The sequence below is a fragment of the Ambystoma mexicanum genome, chromosome 6p (assembly GCF_040938575.1).
Source record: "Ambystoma mexicanum isolate Mex_15411 chromosome 6p, UKY_AmexF1_1, whole genome shotgun sequence".
NCBI lineage: Eukaryota > Metazoa > Chordata > Amphibia > Caudata > Ambystomatidae > Ambystoma > Ambystoma mexicanum.
Genome location: NC_090935.1, coordinates 1262785172 through 1262811620, shown reverse-complemented (window position 1 = coordinate 1262811620; position 26449 = coordinate 1262785172). Strand labels below are relative to the sequence as shown.

At 43.9% G+C, this 26449-nt stretch overlaps 1 protein-coding gene across 1 annotated transcript in view; it reads right to left on the bottom strand.

Annotated features, from left to right (window-relative positions):
- GLDC (glycine decarboxylase) overlaps positions 1 to 26449 on the bottom strand; it is a 472733-nt gene that overhangs the window by 87968 nt on the left and 358316 nt on the right. The window contains exons 20-21 of the mRNA XM_069625925.1: positions 12433 to 12574; positions 3402 to 3513 (exon numbers count right to left, since the gene is read on the bottom strand). Coding sequence (XP_069482026.1) covers positions 3402 to 3513; positions 12433 to 12574 — 254 coding nt within the window. The remainder of the gene's footprint in view (positions 1 to 3401; positions 3514 to 12432; positions 12575 to 26449) is intronic.

Sequence of the window (26449 nt, the reverse complement as noted above, 5' to 3'; positions counted from 1 at the left end):
GCGTTAATCATGGCACATTTCAGGTGGGGTTCAGTAGTGGCTGTGGGGGAGCTCGTGATGAGAGATGGTGGTATGGAGGGGCTAGGTGCATCGAGCTTGTTGTGGGCGGTGCCCATCACAGATTTTACACTGGGGGGCTCATTTACATGGGTGGTGGACATAAGTGGCATAGCATTTGGCACAATAGAATTCAAAATGGTGGTAGAGGATTGGCACAACACAGATTTTACACTGGGGGGCTCATTTTCATGGGTGGTGGACACAAGTGGCATAGCATTTGGCACAATAGAATTCAAAATGGTGGTAGAAGATTTGCACAACACAGATTTCATACTAGGGGTGGGCGCAGGATTAATTGTATTTGTAGTGTGGGTATGACAGTTGTGATGCGGGTAAAGTACTTTGTTGGTTGCTGTAATTGTAATATCGTTGGAGGATACAGCCTTCAGGGTTGTGCGCTGGATTCTGGCCTTTTCGGCACATAGAGGTTTTTGTAGTACGCGAGCATAGCCGTGTATTACGGGTGCTCGTTGGGGTGGGGTGCGAGCTGCGGGCTGCTTCCTAAGTACGGGTGCGCAACCTGAGAAGTCGAGACATGGTTCAGAGAGAAGCTTGCTAGAGTGGTGCTTCTTACCTTGTAGGTGCTGCAAGGGCATTGGGCAGACGGCAGACGAGCAGCGAAGAGCTGCAAAGAGCACCGGAGGCCTTTCCTTACGGCCTTCCCTGCTCGGCTTCGCCTCTCGGCCCTCTCCCCCTCCATTTAAAGCAGGAGGGGAGGGGCGGGCGGGGTGAGGCAGCGAATCGGGACACGGGCCCGCGGCGGTGATTTCCAAAGCACATTTTGTTGATTGTGCTGCCATGGAGACGGGGGCCATCTTGTCTGGGGCTTCGGTGCACGCGGCCTGCAGCGTGGATGAAGGGGAACACGAGGCCGCTCCGAAGTGAATCAAAGCAGCTGATCGAGCACACAGCTGGTCGGGGATGCTTTGTGCTCGCAGCGGAGCTGCAAAGAGCACCGGAGGCCTTCCCTTACGGCCTTCCCTGCTCGGCTCCGCCTCTCGGCCCTCTCCCCCTCCATTTAAAGCAGGAGGGGAGGGGCGGGCGGGGTGAGGCAGCGAATCGGGACACGGGCCCGCGGCGGTGATTTCCAAAGCACTTTGTTGATTGTGCTGCCATGGAGACGGGGGCCATCTTGTCTGGGGCTTCGGTGCACGCGGCCTGCAGCGTGGATGAAGGGGAACACAAGGCCGCTCCGAAGTGAATCAAAGCAGCTGATCGAGCACACAGCTGGTCGGGGATGCTTTGTGCTTGCAGCGGAGCTGCAAAGAGCACCGGAGGCCTTTCCTTACGGCCTTCCCTGCTCGGCTATCTTCCTACCTTTCTTCTCGTTCCTTTACCGTCTCATGGGGAGGTCAGACCTCTTCTTCCTTCCCTCTAACATACAGTGTTCCACAAGGCTCTGTACTTGGTTCTTTCCTCTTCTCTCTTTATACCTCACTCATCGCCCCCGTTATCTCTTCCTTTGACGTCTCCCATCACTTTTATGCTGATGTACTCAACTCTTTCTCTCTTTCTCCTCCTTCACACCTGACCTCCATCTCAAACTCTCCTCCTGTCTCAGCTATCAAGAACTGGATGTCCTCACGCTTCCTCTCTCTTAACACCGATAAGACAGAAGTCCTTTTCTTCCCTTCTAACTCACTTCCTCCTCCCCCATTCATCCACTTTCCCCCCTCCAACCTCCTCATCTCCTCCCATGCTCGTAATCTAGGCGTTATATTTGACTCCTCTCTCTCCTTCTCACAACACATTTCACTTACCTCTCGCTCCTGCCGCTACCATCTATACAACATTCGCAAAATCCGTCCTTCCCTCACATTCCATGCGACCAAACTCCTTATCTCCTCTCTCATCTTTTCCCGGCTATTCTACTGCTCCCCTTTATTCTTTGGACTTGCTGCATCCCAGTTTACCCCCCTTAAATCCATTTACCACTCTGCCGTTCATACTCTTTGTCTCCTTACCTCTCCTGATTCCATCTCCTCCTCGCTCTCTCATCTTCGTTGGCTACCTTTCCACTTTCAGTTAAAATTCTGTTTTCTCTGTCTTGTTTTTAAATCCTTACATGGTCTAGCTCCTCCTGATCTCTCCTCCCTTCTCACCTTTTACTCCCCCTCACGCTCTCTTCGTTCTGCTGACCGTTTCCTCCTCACTGTACCTCCTTCCCCTTGTGCTTCTTCCAGGTTCCGCTCCTTCCAACTCCTCGCTCATCTTCACTGGAACGCACTCCCTCTCTCAATCCGCTCTTCCAATACCCTTCCCTCATTTCGCAAGTCCCTTAAATCCCTTCTCCTCCACTCTCCTCCTTGAAGATCTGATTATTCTCTCATCCCCACCTCTCTCCCTCTTCTAACTCCTTAACCCCCACTCCCTTCTCATTCTCCCACCTTCCTATTCTTCACTTGTTCTATCCTTCTCTGTTCCCCACACCAATCCGACTTCCTTTCCACTTCCCCTTCTCCACAGTTAATTGCTTTTTGCACTGTTATTGCTGTCGAATGATTCATCATGTAATTTTGCTCACATTGTTCTTTGTTTATTGTTGTTCACTGTAGGAGTTGTTCCATTGTACAGCGCCTTGGTATAAAGCGCTCTATAAATAAACAAATCAATCAATTTGTAGACAAGGATGTGGAAAATGGCACATTTTAAAGCTTGTATGATCACAAATGTTTGTAATTGAAGACAATTTTAGAGGGGGACTGAGGGAATCTCCACAAAGAAGTACTGTCCACCAGGCGATGATGATTGAACCAATTGATAAAGTATAGGAGGGTATTGGGGTGCATACACTAACATGCATTGGAAAAGCCAAGTGTTTCAGCTTTTGCACAAGGACAATGTTTTTTGCCAAATGTTGCCATCATCTGCCAGGGTACTTAGCCAGGAATTTGCATCTTATACCTAGAAGCTCATAGAATTAACCAGCTATTTCCATCTTACAGCGAAGTGCACATAGCAACACCGAAACAACTTGTGGTCCAACGATGTAGGAAGGCTAAGGTACATTATACATTGCAGCTTACAGCCATTTTACACTTAGCAATAATCTTGGCGTCTTTCGAGTGGTGCCAAGGCACCGCTCCGGAGACAAAGCTAAAAGGAAAGAAACATTGCAATATTAATTTGTAAGCAGGAAGAGAGGCTTGATTTCCAAATAGGTTTCGAAAGTACAACTGATGCTCATGGTTAGTGCTAAAATAGCAACAGAATTACCGGTTTTATACTACCACACAACCAACCGCTGCTGCGTAGACAATCTTCTCAGAGGCAGTTAAAACACAATAGCATAAGTGTGCACCAGCTGGATACTGTGAAGATTGTTAAGAAATGCAACTTACCTCGTGTACCCCGGAAAAGAACTTTGTAGTGTGTTTCCAGTCTCCTTGCCATATAATTGGCATTTAATATGGCAATTTCAGTCGCATGCTTAAGACCTTTTGCTCCCATCATCTGGAACAAAAGAAGGGGTGCAGATTAGAGTCGATGAGGCAGTTTGAGTGATGTAAGAGTACACAGCACACTGTAGTTTAAAGCAACTAATGAGTATTAAAACAATACCTGGGAAAACAAGTTACAAGATCACAAGCCATTTTGCAGGTTCTCGCTGCAAAAAGCGGGCAGACAAAAGTTGACATGTCCCACAAAATAGAAATTCTGGGGTGGTTTCGGCTTTCAGGGGCTCACAGAAACAGAATCTAATGAAGAGGGGTAAAAGCCCAAGATGCCCCCATCTCAGGAAGCACATATTAGAGGTAAGAAAATACTAGAGCGTCTGCACATACACCAATTAATTTGTACACTCCACAAAAAGAATCTCAAATCTATTGTTCTAAGGCTTCCCTGTGGATTGAGCAGGTTTCCGTTTGGTTCATGGCAACCCACCCACCCCCTCCAATCCATGTTCCTCTAGCCAGATGCCTACATTATTTGCATACAATGCACATTAGATGGTTACGAGCGTTTGGTACATTTTTGCATCTCATGGTTACAAAAGGATCACCTCCAATTTGTTCTACGATACCTGCCCAGGGCAATCTGACATTTTGTACGAAATATTCAGTTGCAGATATATAAATACAGGAACATCATTTTCTTAAGGACACAGATGCCAACTTCATCTGAGCTTTATTACTCTTCCATATGAGATTTCAATTGGACTAAGATTTTTCAAATGCTCACAGTTTAGGGGACTGGTCAGGTAACTGGATATACACCTGATCAACATTCAAACATTGTTGTGTTCGATTACCTGTTACTAAGTGAAATGATGCAGGGTTAGGAATTGACAACAGGCCATCTGCAAATAAACATAGGAGGTACATTATCCCTGAGTGAGGAGTACTGGGTAGCAGTTGTGCCCCCCTGATCCACATTACTAAGTGTTCATTGCTAAAGGCAAAAAAGAAGGGGGGGCGCAATCGCTCGACTGTGGCCCCTTCTCCAGAGGAATTTTCCACATATTAGGGCCCGATCCAGATTGCACTTGAAGCATAGAAAGAAATCCATGTTCTAACTTGCGGACTCCAAGCATTGACTGCCAAATTCATGAAGTCAGGCTATGCCACTATGCAATGCATGCTTATGGGACAAGCAAGCTGGGCAGGACGCTGTAAGGTAACAATTGCTGCTAGCTTTCAAAAACAAAACAAAAATAAAAATAAGCTGGCCTCTGTTTAAAAAAGGGACTGTCCCTACAGTAAAACAAAAGTCAAAAAATGGTTCGCTTTCATTGGCTTCTAATTTCTTGCTAACTTATTCTGCAAATGCACATATGGGCCTTTTGCGGGCTGTTCGGTTTCGGGAAATGCCCCATTACACAAAACTGAAACAATTGGACATTTAGGCTGCAAACGTGTCAGGAGTATTTATAAATCAGTATTTATAAATCAGAATATGTATGGCGTTTTTCAACAATGCATGCAGTTTCACAAATGGAAATTTGGGATGTTAGAAGTACATATTGAGATTAAAATTAGTTGAACAAAATTGGTTTCATGTAAAAAAAAAAAATAAAAAAAAACACACGGGTAGACTCCTTGGACTGAACCAAGATTGCCATACCCCAAGTTGAGAAATGTAAACAAATAATTAAAAAAAAACAAAAAAAAAAAAAAAAAAGGAAATCTGGGTAGTTTTATTTTAGGTGACGAGCACTGTGGGACACACCAACCGGGGGGCCTGTTTTGCTCACTCAGATACCTCTCTTCTAGCTAAATCCTTAAGCATTAGATTAGTAAATTACTACCCCAGACGAACAATGACAGATGTGGGATGTATTTACCCATGCATCCGAGCCCTACCTCAAAACTGTGCAGTACTGACATGGAAAACATCATGATGGCCAGAGCTTCCCAGAAAATGCACAGGGAAATGCATGAAGAATAGGCTGCCACTCATTTTTGCTGATGTTATGGGCACAGAAGGACACTGCCTAAAACCACCATTGGACTACCCACACAGTAGTCTGAAACCATTGGGAATGGCAATGCTGATTGCCAAAAGCAAACCCATAACTGTGGAGAATTCATTTCTTAAATCCCAAAAATGGGTGCAGTACCAGTACTCTCCACTATCCAAAAGCCGGCATTTTAAAACACCAGATTTTACTTTTTGCAAAACTGAATAAATGAACCCAAGACAGGCCAAAGAAAGACTTACTGAGAGGTGGATACAATCTAAAGTCATATTCTGAAGTGACTTGAAAGTTTATAACAAGACTGGCTGAGCTGTGGATTTCAGCAGTTTAAGTAAATTTGGACTGAAAGACATTAAAAATCTCAATGTTTAAGAGAAATGAGTGACCTACTTTTGAGTGTCACATAGGTTGCAATTGTTTAAATGTCATAGTTTTAAACTTAGAATCAGCATTCTAGCTGCATATGTGAAATTGTTAGTTTATTTGAATGCAGAAACTGGGGAACAGAAATGACATGTAGCTAAAAACTGGCTTAAAGAGATTCCAATTTGCCTGGCAACTACCCCCATCAGGAGTGAAACTTGAGTCACAGCTGTGTTCCCAGGCCTAGCTGCCCTTTTGCTGCTCACACCAAAAGGGATATGACACTTCCCTGATTGAATTACCTGGGCTCTGCAGGAAATTGAACAAAGCCCTGTCTTGACTCAGGCAAATGTTTTATGGCGGGAGTCGTAAATGGAGATTTCTCCTGAAGCAAAGGGGAGGAGCACTGCCTGTGAGAGCAAGCTGGCTTAGCAGAACTGGAAAAACCAGAAATTCAACCTTGTGCTGGAGGAAAACCACACCCCTTTGGGGCCAGAACATAACTCTAAAAAGATGAATAACTCATAGAGCGGACATGTGAAAATTGTATAAATGACACCATAATTCTTGTGATTTTTCTGCCCACATTTTAAGAGGTTTTTAGAACCGGTGGCATGTTCAGGGGGGTTTTAGCGGAAAAGAGGATATTACTCAAAATGTGTGCATGTGAAAAATCTGACACTTCATCAACTAATGTCCATACTCCTTGCGCACATGTGTGTAAATTTGGGTTAATGTCCGAAATTGCGAAACCAGTTAAAAAGTGAAATATGTGCCATTTTTGAATGCAAGCCCCCAGGAAGAGCAGATTTGGACAGGGTATACCTCCTGTGATATGTGAAGGGTGCATGTAATTTTAAACAAATGTGTACCTGTGCAAATATGTTTTTTTGAGCAAATATAGATTGTGTGTAAAGTTGACAGGGGTGGGTTCTCTGTATCATAAACAGACCTCATCATGATGACACTTCATTTCATTCCCCCAATCAAGTGGAAGCGGATGAAGTGGCCAATGACAAGTGGAGAGGGGCTGGCTAGTGATGCTGCTCACACACACCCATTTTCAAAACACATAAAAGCAGAGAGACAGGACAGATAGGGACCTTCAAATCCATTTGCATCTGGAAGCTCTGCCGGGAAAATCCATACCTTGCCTCCATCAAACCTCCAGAGAGCCAAACTAGAGACTTCAATCTATCCAGAACCAGAGACCCAGACCAGCAGAGTAGAGCTGACCTGTTAGCAGAACCAGAGAGAGCTGACCCAGATCACTGTGAAGTGCAGAGACCAGAGGCGAGTCTAAAACCTGACCAGATCCGTGGCGTGGCCCATTTCACTCAAGAATATAGTGTGAGTACCTAGAAAACTGTGCAGAACCAATCTCCTAGTTAAAATAATATAATTCAATCTAGTTTAATCTAAGTAGAACTGTCTCCTAACTGTCACCTGTCATTTGCAAAGCTGTCACCTGTCATTTTCTAGTTGCAAGCTGCACTTGTCTTTTTGAACTTTAAAATTTCAAATCTGAAAAACGACCTTTATTTAATCGCTCATATCTCCGTGACAGTTTGTGCTAGAGACTTGCAGTAACTTTCATCTGGAAGCTGAGATCCTAGGCTTTCCTAGGACCCCAAAACGATTAGCCCCTGTAGTTCCTCTGTAATCGCACCAGACGCATTCGCGAATTTTACAGCGATTTGCAAATTTCTCCACTTGCAAAAAGATAGCTGCTTGCCTTCCATTTGCCAGAAATTCGTTTAACCTGCTAATTATCCCTGCATCACTGCTAGAGTGAGCCTGGCTAATATTAACTTGATTTCACTTACCCTGAACCTCCTAGAGGGAATTAAAAGCATTTTAGCATATTTTTTTCTACATTGCCAGCACATTTAAAGCATTTGGGCCTGTGTTTTCAACTTCTGTAGTCTAAGTTGCTGGGGTGAACTGAATCACATTTGATTGCATTTCTGAGAACTGTGTGCTTCCCTCCATTTCCTTGCATTGCATAAAAAGGGGGGGTGAATTGTCCAAGAAAGTGATTACATTGTCTTTTGCTGAAATCCTATCAAGTTATTTTCTGTACTGCATTTCATTCCACATTGCATTCATTTGAAACCATAAAAGTATTGTTGCTATCTTATCCATTTCATGTCAACTCCTTAGTGATTATAAAGAAGTGTGCTAGTGCCAGATTCTCCGTTGTTAATCTTTATCATATCAGATTAAGTGTGCTGTTCAATTATTAATTTATTATAAAGCGTGATCTATCTATATTGTTTAAATTATCAATTAAACCTTTTAACTTGCAAAACAGAACTACTTCTTGGCTCAGTGGTGTCAGGGTTATTCAAAGAGAGGGGTGTTATATAGGGGTAGTCATCCAGAACGCATGAACTGGACATAAAGATATATTAATAAGGGTTTCCATTCAGTATCCCAGACTAGGCATTGACTTAGCTGTAGTGTTGAATTGAATCCTCTTACACAGATCCATACCAACCCAACCTGAAATAAGGCAAAAGCAACAAATAAGTGTTTTGGTCTCGGGGGGAGCTTGTCCGGGCAGTGGCTGAGAATCCAGTAATCGCAAAAACAAAACTCTGAAGCATAGGGCGATGTATAAAATATGCAATTGTGGAATATTAATATGTACTTTTTAAAGCAGCAAACAAACGTGTGGTGGATTGCAACACAAGTTTGCGCCTCAACTTTTGTTGAGGGCATCAGCAGACCATGTACGAGTCCGACTTCCTCATCTCCAGCTCAAAACCCCCCATTTACTCATTAAATATGCAATGCAGAGACCTGCACCCTTTGGCGGTCCGGTTTTGGACTATAGTTCTCATCAGCCCTAGCCAGAAAAGTCAATGGTCATGGATCATTGGAATCATAGTCCAAAATTACAGGAAAGCCACAGGTTACAAATACCTGGCAAAGGAATGCCTATGTGTCCGAGCAGACATCTCCAAATTCCAATCCCCACCATGGAATTCTCGTGGCATTCTTTGTAGAAGGCACTTCACCCAACACCCTACCCCCTAATATTGTGTTATCATTTTGGCGGGTAACAAGACACTTGGATAATGCGCTCCTTGGACCAACTTTTTCACTACCTCCTGTATCCATTTACTTTTCCAAGGCCTTCCTTTCTTAGCCGGGAAGAAATGTGGCCCTTGAGTAAACCGAGTGGGTCACTGGTTCTGTGGCAGTCCTTGCAGTTGTCCCTTGGTCGAACCAATGAAAGGGTGAGGGAGAGACCAGAGGAGTCTACAACGATCTATGTGTCTTGTTGAATGTCAGGATTTCCGTAGAGATCCTGTGGGTGGACTATGTTGGATAATCTGAGGTCGTTTCATTGTATGTTATGTCTGAGAGCTGGCACAGGATTCCGAGTAGAGTAACCATATATCCATGGTTTGTGTTTGAAAACTTCCACATTGGTAGTGAAGACTTGGTGAACTTATGTCGCCTTTTGTGTACCATGGATTACTCAACAGCTAAGAAAGTAATCAGCATTTCGATAGAACATTAAGGAATATACCAACATTCTTTATTGCTCAGCCCCTGGGGAATGTCCTGTATTAGGTTACATCATAAGGACAGAAACATGTTGGGCTTTGTCTTGAACATGGATTGATACAAATTTGTTTGATTTAAACTGTGTACGATGTCACAGGAATAACTGTCTTGATTATTTTTCTTGGGCAAGGGATGAATGTTATTTCTTCTTTTACATAAGTGCCTGTTATCTTAAGATTTTACTATAAATGTTTATGAAATTATTAAAGTAAATTTTGTAATACCAGAGTTTATCCATTGTTGAAATACGTTGGATCTTTTCTCAGAGTTTTTTTTCCTGTTGGTCAAGAAACGAGAGACGCACCCTTCCTTTTATATACTTTTAACGGTTGCCATGTCACCGGCAGTGGGAAGCTGTTGCTATAACCCTCAAAGTCTTGGGCACACCGTTTATATATTGCTTCCTTGCTGGGCATCAGGAACTTAAGGGTTTGTGAGCTAGCAATGAGTTTCTCACATGACATCTTAGAGCACACCTCTTGCAGGTTAGGCAGAGAGGTCTAGGCTGAGGCATCAGGCCCTTGAAAAACATGGATTAACTTTTTACCCAAGCCAAAGCGCCAGAGTCTCTTGCAGCAGAATGAAGCCATTTTGTGTGCCAGAGGTTACATTAGGCAGCCTGCCTAATGCCTGCACTTGTAAGGCTGAACGAAAAAAAGAATAGTAATCCATGCAGCTGGCTAAATGCATCTCTGTCCACCTTGCGTTTCCGTTAGATCTGTAAACCTGATCTTGTGGCAATCATGTGTCATATTACCATGGAAACCAGCTGTTGGTTCTGAATCCCGCTACTTGAGAAGATAGCCTGGCCCGAGTTGATCCTTGTTCTTGACCTGCATGCCCCATGCCTTGTGGGATAGTGCATTGCTGGTAGGCCCTTTTAGCAACTGCTGCCTCCTGGGATGTATGACCATGCCTATGATCCCTGCCCTAGGACAATTTCATACAGTGATGCTTGTAAGAGAAAAATCAGGCTTTTGGTTAGTGTTGTGATGACTGCAATGGCAGTGTGTGGTTGCTAGACTCCTGCTTGTTGTGCAGCACCCTGTATTCATGTTCAGCATGGGAATTAATTTATCGAGAGATTATATATCTTTCTATCATGGTTCTGAGAGCCCTACAGTACGCCATATTTAAGTTTGTAGGTGACAAATACTGGAATTGGTGTTCTCAATTTATTTTAATGGTCTACAGAAATAATCATCAATCATATTATTAAAATACCTAAATGTTGCACATTCCAGAACACCTTCTAGTAGTGTTGGACTGCCTCTGAAGGTTCATGGGGAGGTCTTGGTAGAATATGTACCAAGAGATTCACTGGCTGCATCCACATATTGCACTGGGAATGCAAACAGTGTCAACAGGAATTTCTACAATAGAACCACAACGTTCAGTCACTTGCCAGATGCACAGCAATTTTGCAGGATGGCCTTTGAAGCTTAGATCTTCCACTTGACTGGCATTTAGTTGCCCTAAAGGTCAGCAGCCCTCCCTCTTATAATATCCGTAGTGCTGGATTGTTGGATAATATGAGTAATACTATGAGGACCTGGTTATACCACTCATCACTACTTCAGTTTCACATCTTGCCTCTCCCTCAATAACATCCCCGCCCCTCTTCTACAAGCCCAAGACCTCCAAAATGTCAGACGTTTCTCTATACAAGATCACTTTACATGACACACTATATTGAATGTTCCATGTGCACGAACAATCTGGATGTGAATGCAACCGAGACAGCTTGTACTAGTCGAGGAAAGAGGAACATTCAGAGCCCAATAGAAAACTAAGATCAAGACCCTCTTGAGCGCACAATTGACAATGATTCTCTACCCAAACGCAGTGCCCCAAAATGTTCAATTGGCCATTTACCTTCCGGCCCTTTTCTGGTAGAGCACAAGCGTTCATGGCGTTATCCCATCTAGACACTACTACGAATACTTCTCAAATCTTTAACAATATTTGCTCTGCAGCTTGGCTTTTGTAATTGGGTTGCTTTGAGCATGACAGGCTGCCTACGCAATCTATCCATATCCATCTTTATCCCACAATGTGTATTCTGTGGCCAAGGGCCCATACGCCTTTCAAAAAGGCGTTACCGACTATACTCCCATTCGCTCCATACACACCTCCAATGGCTGTCGGCTGTTCAAAAAGAAAGGAGCGGCCATTGGTTCTCAGTCCACCACTCTTGGGTTTGGACTTCTCTTCCTTTGGAACTGGGGGTAAAGAACTGGCATTTGGAAAATAAGTGAACCCGTTTATATTATCCCTAATAAGCTGTTCCTGTTTGGCGAGTCCGCCTGAGATGGTTTTGCTGGTTTTTCCAGGCACATAAATCATGGTTGGTTGCACATCTTTCTCTTTAGAAGAATGTATTAAGGCAAGTACTTTGTATTAAGAAGTCAAATGTGGTCAAAATATTGGAGCTGTACCAAGGCTCACACTGGTTGAGCAGGACCACGGGGTTAACGTGGAAGAAACCCAAACTAGTTTTAATATCAAAACTCACAGTTTGAACAGAGGCAACTAAACAAACTTAGTGATATGTGATCTTACTAGCAGAACATTCAGAGTGGTACATTTCACTGCGACCAAAATACTGAAAAACACCAATTTTATTTGTGCCCCCCCCCAAACACTCAGTTTCTCTACCCTTATAACACCACCCCAACCCTATTGTGACTCTTTTTAACCCCTTACCCCACTATCCTTTATGTATTTATTTATATTTTCAGTGTTTTTCAGTATTTTGGCCTTCGGTGAAATGTACCTCTCTGAATTATTTTCGGTAAATTGACCGAGTACCACTAACTTCAGGTAGACGCCCTACATCCAAGCTATTCCCACTGGATTCTTACTATGTGTGCCTGGTTATGGCAATCGCTTTTCTTGGCAATTTGTATTTAATATTGGAGAAATGTCTTGTGTCTGCCATACAACTAGCCAATACCTCTTCCCCAACCAATCACATGACGAAACCCATTAATCTTGAAACCTCACTTCACCTTGATATATGCCCAGGAGATTGGGAGAATGCAGCTTGAACCCCACGGTGCGGCACTCACAGTACCCAAGGAGCGGGCATCGCGGTCCATGTGCAGAGGGATAACTGGATGGGTGGGAAGGTATGGAGCAAGATGTTTCTTTCTGCAGAAGGAAAACAAACAGCAGATAAAAAGGTAAAAGGCAAAGAACAGGAACATTTTAGTAAATCCTCTACCCTTACCATGAAAAATACTATACACAGAAAAAATATTGCCGATATCTAGCATTCACAAATGCATCCATACTGGCTACTGTGATGGTGGCCCGTTATGGGAACTGCTCACAGTCCAATGCATTCCTCCTCGCCGTCTAACATTTCATCATTCCGGCGGAAAAGGGAGTCGAGTTCACCCAAGAGATTTCCATTCTATTCCATTTAGATAAAAGAAACATGTGGTGTTTACTAGAGGATCTAGTGGGTATCATCTATATGTAGACTTTTGTTCCACAAGTGACATCTAACTTTGCAAATCCCTCACGTTCATAGGAAAATAAGACCGTCTATAGAGCAAGGACGGCGGCCGAGCATTGTTGTGATGGCAAACCTTTGACAGATTGAGGACGACCAGCCCATTCCAGTGTGCAGCAGACATTGTAGTGTTTCTCCAAGTAAACGGAAGCAACCGCTGCATAAACCCACTGTGGCTACTTAATAGCAACATAAAGGCTCCTACAATGACGCTCATGCATTAAAAAAGAAAAAGATACTAAGATAACAAAAAGCCATTGTAAATTCCAGAAGAGATGTAAAACAAAAATAAAATAAAAAGGGAGGACAGGTTTTATTCCATTGCTTTAGTGAGGTTTCAAAACTCTACCTAGAGGACCTGGACAAAACCTTATCTAAGGCAGATCTATTTACACTCAAAATTGCAAGGCGTCACATTCTGTGGTTGACCTACACCAATTTGGTTGACTTACACCAATATGGTTTCATTTGATTGCACTCCAACCAGTTACACTGCAGTGTGGATATGTGGTATTATAGGGCAATTAACAGGCATCAGATAAACAGAGGTAACAAAACCTAATGAGGTAACATTAGCCCGTAAGAAAAACTATTTTGTCCTTTTATTTAGACACTGGCAATCCAGCGATACTAAGCGAGTTTCTGCATTTTTCTCAGACCGTGTGGATCAGATCGGGCGTGATGAGTGACTCCCACACCTCTGTATGGCAGACATAAGGCTAGATTATCTAGGGCAGTGGCTTTGGAAATTGGAAGCTCCCATTATGGCTACTGCAATTCGCACCTGTGGAATTGATTAGGGCTGATCTGGTAAGGAAACCTCTTGGGTGTCTGACCTTATTCATGAAAGTGGGTAACGAAAGAACTCTTGCATTTCATTCACAAGGGAAGGTTCAAAGAAATCCTGCAACTCACATGTTTTTGAGTTTTAGTGAACGCCTGTATAAAATAAGGAGAGAGACGGGTCTAATGGGCCAGGATCAGAGTATGCATGACAAAAGAAAGCTTATTATTGGAACCTGAAACAAATGAGCTAATTTTGGCAAAATCACAATAGAATGTTTAAAGATAGAGCCAGCTTCTAACACCTCACCAGACTGTCCTGATAAAAGCTTTTTCCAAAGTTAATAAAATTCTCTTTTAAGAAACTGGAAACACTGGAGGTGGAAGGACCTAAAGAAACTACCAAGAGAAGCTTGCGAATGCAGATCATGTAAAAACATAGCATTTGTTCAAACCCCAAGACGTTTGTATGTAGAAAGTGCAAAAGTGGAGAGATTAGGGAATTGTTTTTTGGTGGTGGTGTTGCGTCTGTGGATACATTGGGATGTGGAGCATTTTGGGTTAGCCTTTAGGTAGACTACACATTCCTCCTAGAAATTAGTGCGATAAAAAGAGTATTAGTTTGGAAAGGTATTTTAAAAACAACCTTTTCCTTCATATTTAGGTTAGTCTCTTTGGTACTTTTAATTTGCACCGTGAAAGTTCTGTAATGAGCTTAATCTAAAATAAAAAATGTGTGGAAATTTTGGAACTTGGAATCGGGGCGCAAATTGTGGTGCTACATTTGAATAGTTTTGGACACGAGTCCAGCACACGTGCAGCCTTCAGCTATAGAGTGACCCTAGCACAACGGCCTGCTTAAGTGCATTTGACTAAGCAATATGCTGTATTGGCTGGGCACAGCGAAGGCTGGTTGCAGAGGCAAGCAATCTACTGACTTTTTGAACATTATTAGAGAGTAATTAATTCCATACTTCCTTTTCGGGAATCGTCACATTGTGACTTTGGAAACATATTGCCTAGAGAAATAGGGCCATGGTGTGTTATCACTGCAGGACAATGCAAGGGATCAGATAAATCGGTTTTGAAGAACAATTCAATTTTCTCTCAGGGTTCAGAGAGTAACAAGGCATTTAAAGTAGCCCATGTAAATACCCTATATAGTAACGTGATGAGACTCCTCTAGAAAGTAAAAGTTGCCTAATTTGCCTAGGAATTACCATGGGACATCCAAGTACAGGAGCAGTTTGAAGGCAAACAAGAAACTGTTGATTAAAGGAGAAGTACAATGCTTACTGGAGACGTCGCACGGCACTAGACAATGCGCCTAGGAGCAGTGTGAGCAGTTTTCTTTGTACAGTCAGAGTACAATCGCAGGCCTCAATTAACAGTCAATCTGTAAAGGGATGGACCAGTAGACTAAAGTCTTAATGAAGATGATCAGAAAATACTGTATTAGAACTCGATGAATGAAGCCTCTTACGGTGTCAGTCTAGAAATAAGGATACCTCTACTTTGAGAGCGCAAACGCATTTTGGTGGCCGTGGACCAACTGTCTCATGCACGATACGACAGAATATAGGTTTTCGAGAGTGCCAATGAACGGCCATTTTGATGTAGCAAGAATCGCCATTTTGTTTTCTAACCATTGCTCATTGCTTTCTGTTCCTATTGTTTAGCAGTATATTTTCTGCTTACAGTGCTCGACTGTGGAACATTGTATGTGAAAAGGACAAGGCCGCAGGGCCTTGAGGATAACAAGAGTTCGCTGAAACACAAACGTAGGCAGCACCAGGAAGAATGCCCGGCTCCCTCCCGAATGTAGCCTTGAAGCAGAGCTGCAGGGCATTTAATCATTTCACAGCTGCCTGCCAGTCTCGTTATATGGTAGAATATGTTAGAATAATACCGCTAACGGCTTGAATTATGCTGTTCTAACGGCCCCCCTTTTCTGAGCCCGCTAGAGCATGTCGGCTCCCAGGACACGAATAGCACCTGATAGATAGCAAGGTCCGGAATGGAACTTCCCCCCCGTATGTAGTTTGCTTCCAAGAACAGAAGCGCCCTGTTCTATTCAATAACCGAAAGATGCCTTCGCACTCACAAATTGCAAATTGTTACTAGAATAGATGTTTGAAGGTGTCAGTGGTCGGAGATGTCCATCATCACACCAAGTTCAAAGAAACCCAATAAAGGGGGGTGTTAAACATGTCACAGCTGATTGATATGCATTTTGTATATATGCAACTGATGTACGTAATTCACTCTCTTGCGTCCCTCGAGGTCTAGAGATACACGTCGCGGGGCGTGAGACGAGTTGGCTAACAGACTTTTGCTTTGCAATAAAACCCTAGCTTTGGGAATACAACCTCGTGTCTGGCGTCTCTATCGTGTGTGGTGACCAGCCTTGTTTCCATAGACGTCAGGGTCCCCTAGGGGCCCCTTTCAAGATGGCGCCCGAATAGGGACCCTCCCCCACTTGTTGCTTCGCGTAACGTTGTAATTGAGAAAGGCAGAGAACGGCGAGGACGGGACGATCGAGCCGGGATCAAGAGGTGTTCGGGGCGCCCTGTAAAAGTGAGGAGACTCCTTTGCAGATCTGCACACATCTGATCCCTGATCAACGTGTCTGGCTAGAGAACAAGGAGGCGAGGGTCCCGAAACGAGGCGGAAGCCAAGAAACGCAGACACGACGTCCTTTGGTACAGACGACTTGATTTATCAGGCGAGTCATTCCTCGATTCAAAGCATCCTGATATTGGTTGAGAGTTGACTTTGCAAAATCAAACGCCCTAGGTAAGGTTGATTAACCAGGGGGAAGGTTGAAACATGCCTGGGGTATGGTCCACCCTAGCGGGGTTTTTCCGCTGTGGTAGACAATCTTTGGAAGATGGCCAAATTGTACCACCTGGGGGAACGCCGGCGTATGAGATTTATGTGAAGTATGGAGTGGGTGCGATAATATTCTGTGAGACTTGGCATAGGCAAACCAGAAAGCAACAAGACCATCATTGGCCGATTAATGGTAGTTTTGAGATGGCGAGGATAGATCACTTGGAAAGGGTGTTAAGAAAGAAAGCGCGCCCTGCAGCATTTGAGACTATTAAAGATTGGAGAAAGGAAGCAATGCGCCGATTTAAAAGCAAAGCATGCGCGCAGGCATAAATCAAAAGGTGAGGTAGAGGAAGAAAAAGGAGTGGACTGCGAGTCTAAGAAGGGCAGGCAGGCGTGACCAGTTGAATATAGAAGAGATATACCCACAGCGAAAATTACATATAGCAGATGAATTGTTAGAAAATACATTGACCCATACAAAACAAGGCCCACGATCGGAAGTAAGACCAGACAAGTCAGTAGCTATTGCCCAGACCCCGCCCGTAGCCCAAGCTCCCCCTCCGGTAGCTCAAGCCCTCCCACAGCCACAGACCGCACACGTAACACTTCCTATTAGCCAGCCAGGCCCACAACAGACACTCCGTTCCCATTGTCCCATCCACACCTCCCGCCTTAGACACAGACTCGGTAACGTCCGTTCCTCCCGGGGTTGAAGTTGAAACCGCGGGGGCAAGAGGCGGGACTGACCAAAGGGGGTGCACGAGGGTAACCCGCAACGCAATCAGCAAAGAAAGGAAGGTGGAATTGCAGCAACAGGCAGAGATGTATATAGACGGGAATGATGGGACGGCAACATTGGCTTCGATATATGACTTTCGTAGAAGCGACGAAAGACAGGTAGTGTTGGAATGCATGGGTGAATATTTGGTGGAGAAATGGAAACAGCTAATTGGGAAATTACCACCGCAGAGATTGTTAGATTTGAATGCATTAGCACGCTGTAGGGAGAGGGATGAAGTGAGAGAACATGTGTATAGACTTTTTGAGCTTAAAGATGAATTAGATAATGACTATGCCGAAATGTTTACTGCACCTGGGTACAGGAGTAGAGATATCGGGAGAAATAGGAAGGAAACTGTAGAGCCATATATACAACGACATTCGATGTCGTCAGTACAAAGGGGCGACAAGTTAAAAGTATGTATGCGAGAAGTGTTTAGATGGATGTCAGATCCTAGTATTCCCACAATGGAGATACACGAGATATTTGATGAATATTCCGTGCCTATGAAAAGAAAAGCGCTACAATCGATGGTTGAACATTTATTAGATAAAGATCTAAAAAACGATAAGGCCAGCCTGCCCGAAATAATGGCAGTATATAGAAGAGCACTAGACCGAGGGACAGGAGAAACAGCCCCATCATTGGATCTGGGAATATTGTTACATCTAAGAGAAGAGGGAGGGACGATAAGTGGGGCATTTCCTAAGAGAGAGGTCCCACCTACCTTTGTGCCCAAAGTGGAGGGTCCCGCAGTGGGCGGTGCAGCAGCGCAGGTGACACCAGCCCATTACACCGCCCAATATGTGCATGTCCCCTTTTCCAGACAGGAGGTGAACAACATAAAGCAGACGATTCCTGATATAAGAAAGAATCCTGCAGGGTTTTACAAGGAAGTAGAGTCCTGCCTAGAATCATCCGTGCTTACCATGGGTGATATAGACCTAATAGTCCCGGTGATCCTGCCAGCAGACATATGGAAACAAATAAGGAAGGTAGATGACACAACGGCCTTTGGCGCCACATGGGCGGACTTGATAATAGAAGAAAATAAAGCGGTTGGAGGGACACCAGGAGCGAACCTGGCGGCGTTACCAGCACGTATAGTACAGAAGTTAAAAACAATTGTCCCAGAGAAAAGAATCCAATGGGACAAATTGACTGCATGTGTACAAGGCAAAGATGAGTTGGCTACAGATTATTTTATAGATTTGAAGAAGTATTCACAGACTTCAGCGGGCAGGATGTGGTTTCAGAAGCAGGAAAGAGGTTATTTGTTGACAAATATGTGAGGGGGTTAAAACTTCCAATTCAGGATCTAATGATATCAGAGAGTGCATGGCAAGCAAAAACGTTGGGCGAAGTACTGCATATGGCCCAATATTATGAGCGCAGAGTGACTGCAGGAAAAGAAAAAGAAGAGAGGGATAGGGTAAATCTAAAGACACGAGTGTTAATGCAGCAAGTAGTAGCACATAATAGAGGGCGAGGGAACACACAAGGAAGGAGTAGTTTGAATATGCATGGGGGAACAGTGGGGCCGAATCAGTGTGCATATTGTAAAGAGGAAGGACATTGGCGAGCGCAATGCCCGCATCTACAGAATAGAAATAGGTCTGGTCATAGGAGACAGCATAGAAGACACCCAGGAGCGAATGGACCAAATAGGAATAGTATGCAGCAGCATCATAATAACGGAGGTAATCAAAACCAAGGCCAAAACCAAAATGCCCCAAACCAGAATCAGGGACAGCAAAATCAACAATATGGAAATCAGAGTGGGGGAAATAGAGGGAAGAGTGGAAATGTTTTCGATACACAGCCAAACACGTATTACAGTAATAGTAATGATTACACATCAGACGATGTGTTATTTCCCCCAATAGGACAGCCCAGGACAGAAGTCGGAACCAGTGTCTATTCCCGTGAATCAGAGAGGACCCTACGTAGAAATGAGAGTCGGGAATGAGGAGCACCGCTCTCTTGTAGATACAGGAGCACAGAAGTGTTTAATAGACCATCACTTGGTTCCGAATATACCACTGTCAGGGCAAAAGAATATTTCCGTAGGGTTCGCAGGTACACCAGTCATAAACCCAGTGTCCAAACCAGTCCCAGTTACCATAGGACCATTTACCGAACATTGTCCTTTCCTTCTAACAGAAAATTGTGGAGAAAATGTATTGGGATTAAATTTGTTGAAAAAACTAGGTTCTGTTATACATTGCACGACAGACGGAGTGTCTCTAACGATATGGCCACACGATGCCCCTGTGTCAGAATTCATGTCTGAAGCGTTACCAGGGGAACTAAGTAAAGTACCAACCTGTATATGGGCAATGCATGACAACGATGTGGGATGTTTAAAGATAGAGCCAGCAAAGATTATTTTGAAAGAAGATGTTACCCTACCGCGAATACCCCAATACAAAATTTCGGTTGAAGGTGAGAAAGGATTGAAGAGTATGGTTACCGATTAAGTGAAATTAGGGGTAATAGAGGAAATCACAGGCAGTACATGCAACAGCCCGATTCTTCCGGTTTATAAAAAAGGCGGTAATGAGGTACCATACCGTTTCATAATTGATCTACGCGCATTAAATAAGGTAGTAGATCCGCAATTTCCTCTAGTGCCAGACGTCACTACAATATTGACAATGATACCTGTTTCAGCAGAATATTTTAGTGTAATAGATTTGAAAAACGCTTTTAGTATTCCAGTGGACAAGGACAGTAGATATTTGTTCGCATTCACATTAGGAGGACGATCATTTACATTTACGCGGATTCCGCAAGGTCATACGGAAAGTCCAAGTATTTACAGTAGAGCATTAAAAGAACAGCTAGACATGCTGGAATTACCCATTGGTTGTGTACTTTTGCAATACATAGACAATGTATTGCTAGCTGCAGACACAGAGGAGATTTGTAAAGAAAGCACTGTATTACTACTGTCACACCTAGCGGCACATGGCCATAAAGCTAGTTTGAAGAAATGTCAGTATAATTGAAAGGAGGTGGCTTATTGGGCTACCTACTTTCGAAAGGAGGGAGAAGACTATCGCCTGAACGCATAGAAAGTATTTCTTGTATGCCTATTCCAAAGAGACAAAAAGGAGTCAGAACCATAATAGGCATGGCTTCATATTGCCGCCAATGGATTGGTAATTTTGCGTTAATTGTGAAACCATTAGTGAATTTAACTAGAAAAGATGCGGTTAAGCCTTTGCAGTGGGATGAGGAATGTCAGAGCATTTGATGGATTGAAAACTGCATTCTGCTCGGCTCCAGTTTTGGGTACGCCGAACTATGAGAAAATTTTTAGACTATTTGTGTGTGAAAGTGAAGGATGTGCATTGGCGGTTTTGACACAGGAACAAGGTGGAAGAAATAGGCCGTGCAGCAATTTTTCTTCTGCGCTGGACCCTGTAGCGCGCGCACTACCACGATGTTTGCGATCTGTTGCGGCGGGTGCTGCGTCAGTGAAACAAACGGAAGGGATGGTATTGGGGCACACTAATTCTCTGATGGTGCCACATGCCATAGACGTTCTTTTAAATAAGACACAGACGCAACACCTCACCTCTGCTAGATTGACAAGATATGAGATCATCTTGTTCGCGCCCCATATCCAAATTATGAGGTGTAGCGCTTTGAATCCTGCAGAATTAATGCCACTAACCATAAACAAAATTGGGAAGAATGAATCACCCCCTCCCTCTCCCCACGATTGCTTAACGGCCACTGAGGAAGAAACCAAGGGAAGAGTTGATTTAAGTGATATTCCACAGAAAGAGCCGGATGGAGAGTTATTTTGTGACGGCTCATGTTTTAAATTACCAGATGGCACGAAAACTGCCGCATACGCCATCGCTACCCTAGAGTGTTGTAGAAAGTAAAAGAATCCCCTATAATTCAGCACAAGCGGCGGAAATAATAGCATTGACCAGAGCCTGCGAGATTTCTGAAAATGTGAATATATATACTGATAGTCAGTATGCTTTTAGAGTGGTTCATAACTTTGGTCAACTCTGGGCTGAGAGAGGGTTTCTGACATCACATGGTGCCAGAATTCAACATGGCCCTTTGATTGTACGATTGCTGTCTGCACTCAAGTTTCCAAAGGGCCTAGCAATAGTGAAATGCGAGGCACATAAAAAAGTAACATGCAAAATAGGAGAGGGAAACGAGTTTGCAGACAGAATTGCGAAACAAACTGCCACTGATTTGAATACCAAGATGATGACGGTTCAGACAGAGGAAGAACCCTGTATGATAGAAGATGGAGTTGCGACTGTCAAGGAAATGCAGGCCGAGGCTACGGCCGATGAAATACAGGGATAGGCAGAGGGATCTGCTGAGTTGCATTTGGAGGGTTGTTGGGTGGACAAGGGAACTAGAAACTGGATGTTGCCAAATTTGTATGTGACTGCAATGTCACAATGGCCCACAGCCCTACGCACATCTGTGCCAAGAAAATGATACAGCACCTTTCTACAGTATGGCAGAATGTAAACATAAAAAAGAATGCAGAGAGGTTGGTGCAGAACTGTATCACGGGTTTACAACACAATGTAGGAAAGGGAACAGTGACTCCAACAGGCAGTTTTGGCCCGCCCTGCATGCCGTTTGAGGTAGTTCATTTTGATTTCATAGAGATGGAGAGGTGCCAAAACTTAATATACGTCTTGGTGGTAATCTGTGCATTCAGTAAGTGGGTGGAGGCATATCCTTTGAAAGATTGCACAGCAATGAGTACGGCAAAAGTAATGTTGAAGGAGTATTTATCCATATTTGGCTTGCCCCGGGTCCTATGGTCTGATAATGGACCGCATTTTGTGGGTGCAGTGATATTACAGATATGTGCTGGTCTCCAGATTGATAAGAGATTCCATAGTTCAAGGCATCCGAGTTCTGCCGGTTTTGTGGAGAGGCACAACGGGATTCTTAAATCAAAGATTAGCAAGATTTGTGCGGGAAGCAAGTTGAGTTGGGTTGATGCATTACCAATAGCACTATTATGCATGCGTACGTCTGTACAGGCTAAAACTGGGCTCTCCCCGTACGAAATCTTAATGGGGAGGCCGGCAAATGTTTGGTGCGCACCTCAGCCAAAACGACTTAGTGAGATAGAACATCCTGTGCTTAGTACTTATTGTGGCCTTTTAATGCAGAAATTTCGTTTGATTCATTAGCAGGTGCAGGAGGCATTACCAGTATGGTACACTGGTCCGGGTCACGCGCTGGAGCCAGGAGACTGGGTGATGCTAAAAAACTTTGAAAAAAAAGTCATCATTAGCACCCAGGTGGCGCGGGCCCCATCAAGTACTTTTGGTGACGCAGACGGCAATACGGGTGGATGGAAGGAAGTTGTGGATACATGCCACCCATGCCAAAAAGATTCCAACTGCACTGAAAGTCTTGCCTGACACTGATGACCGGAAAGAGACAGCGGTCCCAGAAACGAAAGAAACTGTTGCCAGTGAGCAGCCACCTAATCTTCCAAAACGAGAAGTGAAACTCGAAACAAAGCCTGAGATAATTGCCAAAAAGGGGGAAGGGCAAAGAGTGCCCCAACGTTGCACAGCAGAATCGACATCACTGCTGACCGACGTGAAATCTGCCTTGCAGATACCAGCAAAACCAAATCGTGTACCCCTTTGGCGCCCGCCAGCACGCCAAAAAACAGATCTGCATCATTGGCGCGGCGCACACCAGCACCTGCAATAGCGCCACAGGCTGACTTCAAGCCTGAATCTGAAAGTGCACCGGCACTGTTCACGGATCATACGATACCAGGAGCAAGGTGATACAACCTGCGGCCTCGGAAGACAAAGTGATCCATAGTCTTTTTTGGTGTTTATGTCAACCTCTGAGTCAGCTAATGGACGGAGAAGGAACCAGGGATGTAGAGGAGAGAACCGTGAGAATTGTGCAAATCGGACAATTCAAGACTCGCGGCTCCTCAGTGCGATCATAAAAAGTAATTGTGTCCGGAACCAGAGCGGACAAGCTGGGCGCACCTGATACTGAGGCGATAACTGATCAAAGGTCCTCTGAGCAGCATAAGAAGGGACACGTGATCTTGCCTAAAAACGAATAATCAAATCCAGGCTAAAAAGGACAGGCAAAACTGAACTGACAATTCCATTGAACTTATAAACATCAGAGCAAGCGTGACGAAGAAAGATATCCACAACGAGCTGTGATAAAAAAGAAGGACGACGAGAAACATGCCGGGACCGGTTCCAGCCTCCTCCTGCACCACCACCGCTGAGAATGAGTCAGTTATAAAGACTAAGTTTAAGAAAAACGCATGGTAAAACAAATTGTATGCTGGCACTAACGATAATAATGTGCTTTATGAGCGTGGTAGCACCAATATCGACAGCCCTAATATTATGGTGGGTAGACACAATACACCCATTAGAAATGTTTTTACCAATAATTAATATATCCACTACTGAAAGCCCGGTTCAGGTGATCACTTATACCCTAACCCCAATGGAAGAAAAGCACAGGGAAGGTTTTGGAAATAACACCTTACTGCTGATAATGAACAGGACACATGCAATCCTGAAGAAAACAAACTGCTGGGTATGTGCCCATTTACCACAGCATGCCGGAAAAGGAATAGGGTGGTATGTGCAGCCATTACCATTACGTTCTGCATGTAGTGCATCTTTAGGTGCAATGTTCTATGGGAAATGGAATGAGAGTAATACGGGTCAATTAGACAGAACCAACATGAATGAGTTTGAGGAGATAATAATGAAGCCTGTGGGTTGTTCCATTTTCCATAAAGCACAAGTAATAGGCCCAAAGCCCACGAGGAAAAGTACACGGAAGATAACACGACGAGATAGATTGTCCCCGCCAGAAAAAACATCTGTAATGACGTTTCGTGTAAGAACAGAAGGGGGACAAAGATGCAATTCCCCATTTTACACTGTGAATTATAGCCCAAGAACTGTCCTTTTTTGTCTAAAAAAGAAAGGCTCTTTTTCAGTCGGAACATATACTGTTGTATGAATACAGTGGTACTAAAATGGGAAATAGAACCAGTATACGTAGGTGATCCAGTTTATTTTATATGGAGAGAAAGCATACCCTTGGTTGCCCAGAAACTGGGGAGGTACATGTTACCTAGGGCTACTGTTCCCAGGAGTATTCCTCTTAGAAACAGCAGCCATGGCCAGATTATCCAGAACTAGAGTCAGAAGGACTGACAAAGGTGTTTTAATAGCAACTGATGTAGCAAAATCATTCATTCCATTAGGACAGATAGTGAACTCATAATATAAGGCAACTGTCCAGAATCCTAAAGAATACAATAAACACAACAACAGATATTATTTAACATGACATTGGAAGAAAGGAATAAGGGAATGACGCTGCAAAATAGAATGGCTCTCGATGTAATCCTGGTTGATCGTGGGGGAATTTGCAAAATAGTGATCAGCATGTTGCGTTTATGTCGATGACTATTCCCCCACGATCTTTGAAGCAATAAAGAAAATGCACGTTCTAAGTTCTGAACTCCCCATTGGAGAAGGGAGCTGGGGAATAGGATCTTGGTTTTTGGAAATACGATCTCGGGGATGGAAGTTGATCTCAATATTAGTAGTGGTGTTCGGAATATTCCTAACGTGCTGTTGTATACATTGTTTACCCATAGTTTGCGCAGAGGTAACTGAGGGATATACGGAAGGATGCATGCATATGATAAAGAAAAAACAACCTCATGATCGAACTAGCCCAGACCCAAATGAGATGAGAACAGTAAAAGAGTTGATGGCAATAGATATTGATGAAGACAATGATGTCCACGATAACATGCAAGACTCAGACATAAGTACTTCAGATTCATCATCACTAGAGGAGGTTTCAATAAATAGATGAGACTTTTGGCATACGGCCAAAGGAGGGTTTGTCAGTCTAGAAATACGGATACCTCTACTTTGAGACCGCAAACGCATTTTGGTGGCCGTGGACCAACCGTCTCATGCACGATACGACAGAATATAGGTTTAAGTTTGCCAATGAACGGCCATTTTGATGTAGCAAGAATCGCCATTTTGTTTTCTAACCATTGCTCATTGCTTTCTGTTCCTATTGCTTAGCAGTATATTTTCCGCTTACACTGCTCGACTGTGGAACATTGTTGTCTGGATGTGAAAAGGACAACGCCGCAGGGCCGTGAGGATAACAAGAGTTTGCTGAAACACAAACGTAGGCAGCGCCAGGAAGAATGCCCGGCTCCCTCCCGAATGTAGCCTTGAAGCAGAGCTGCAGGGCATTTAATCATTTCACAGCTGCCAGCCAGTCTCGTTATATGGTAGAATATGTTAGAATAATACCGCTAAAGGCTTGAATTATGCTGTTCTAACGGCCCCCCTTTTCTGAGCCCGCTAGTGCATGCCGGCTCCCAGGACGCAAATAGCACCTGATAGATAGCAAGGTCCGGAATGCAACTCCCCCCCTTCCAAGAACAGAAGCGCTGTGTTCTATTCAATAACCGAAAGATGCCTTTGTACTCACAAATTGCAAATTGTTACTAGAATAGATGTTTGAAGGTGTCATAGTGGTCGGAGAGGTCCATCATCACACCAAGTTCAAAGAAACCCAATAAAGGGGTGTTAAACATGTCATAGCTGATTGATTGATATGCATTTTGTATATATGCAACTGATGTACGTAATTCACTCTTGCGTCCCTCGAGGTCTAGAGATCCACGTCGCGGGGCGTGAGACCGAGTTGGCCAACTGAGACTTTTGCTTTGCAATAAAACCCTAGCTTTGGGAATACAACCTCGTGTCTGGCGTCTCTATCGTGTGTGGTGACCCGCCTTGTTTCCATAGACATCAGGGTCCCCTAGGGGCCCCTTTCAACGGACTAAAGAAAAATCCAACCAGAGATTCTCCATACAAACAAAAACGATTTAGTTAGGTAGCACAACTTCAGAATTAGAATAAGCTTCGGCTCCTTGCTACTTTTTGTATAGGGCAAAGGGCCTGATCAGTATGGGCTAGAGTTGAAATGGAGCACTACATAGAGAAAGTTCACTAATAAAAAAAAATAAGTCAAAATACATGTTATTTGGATTGCT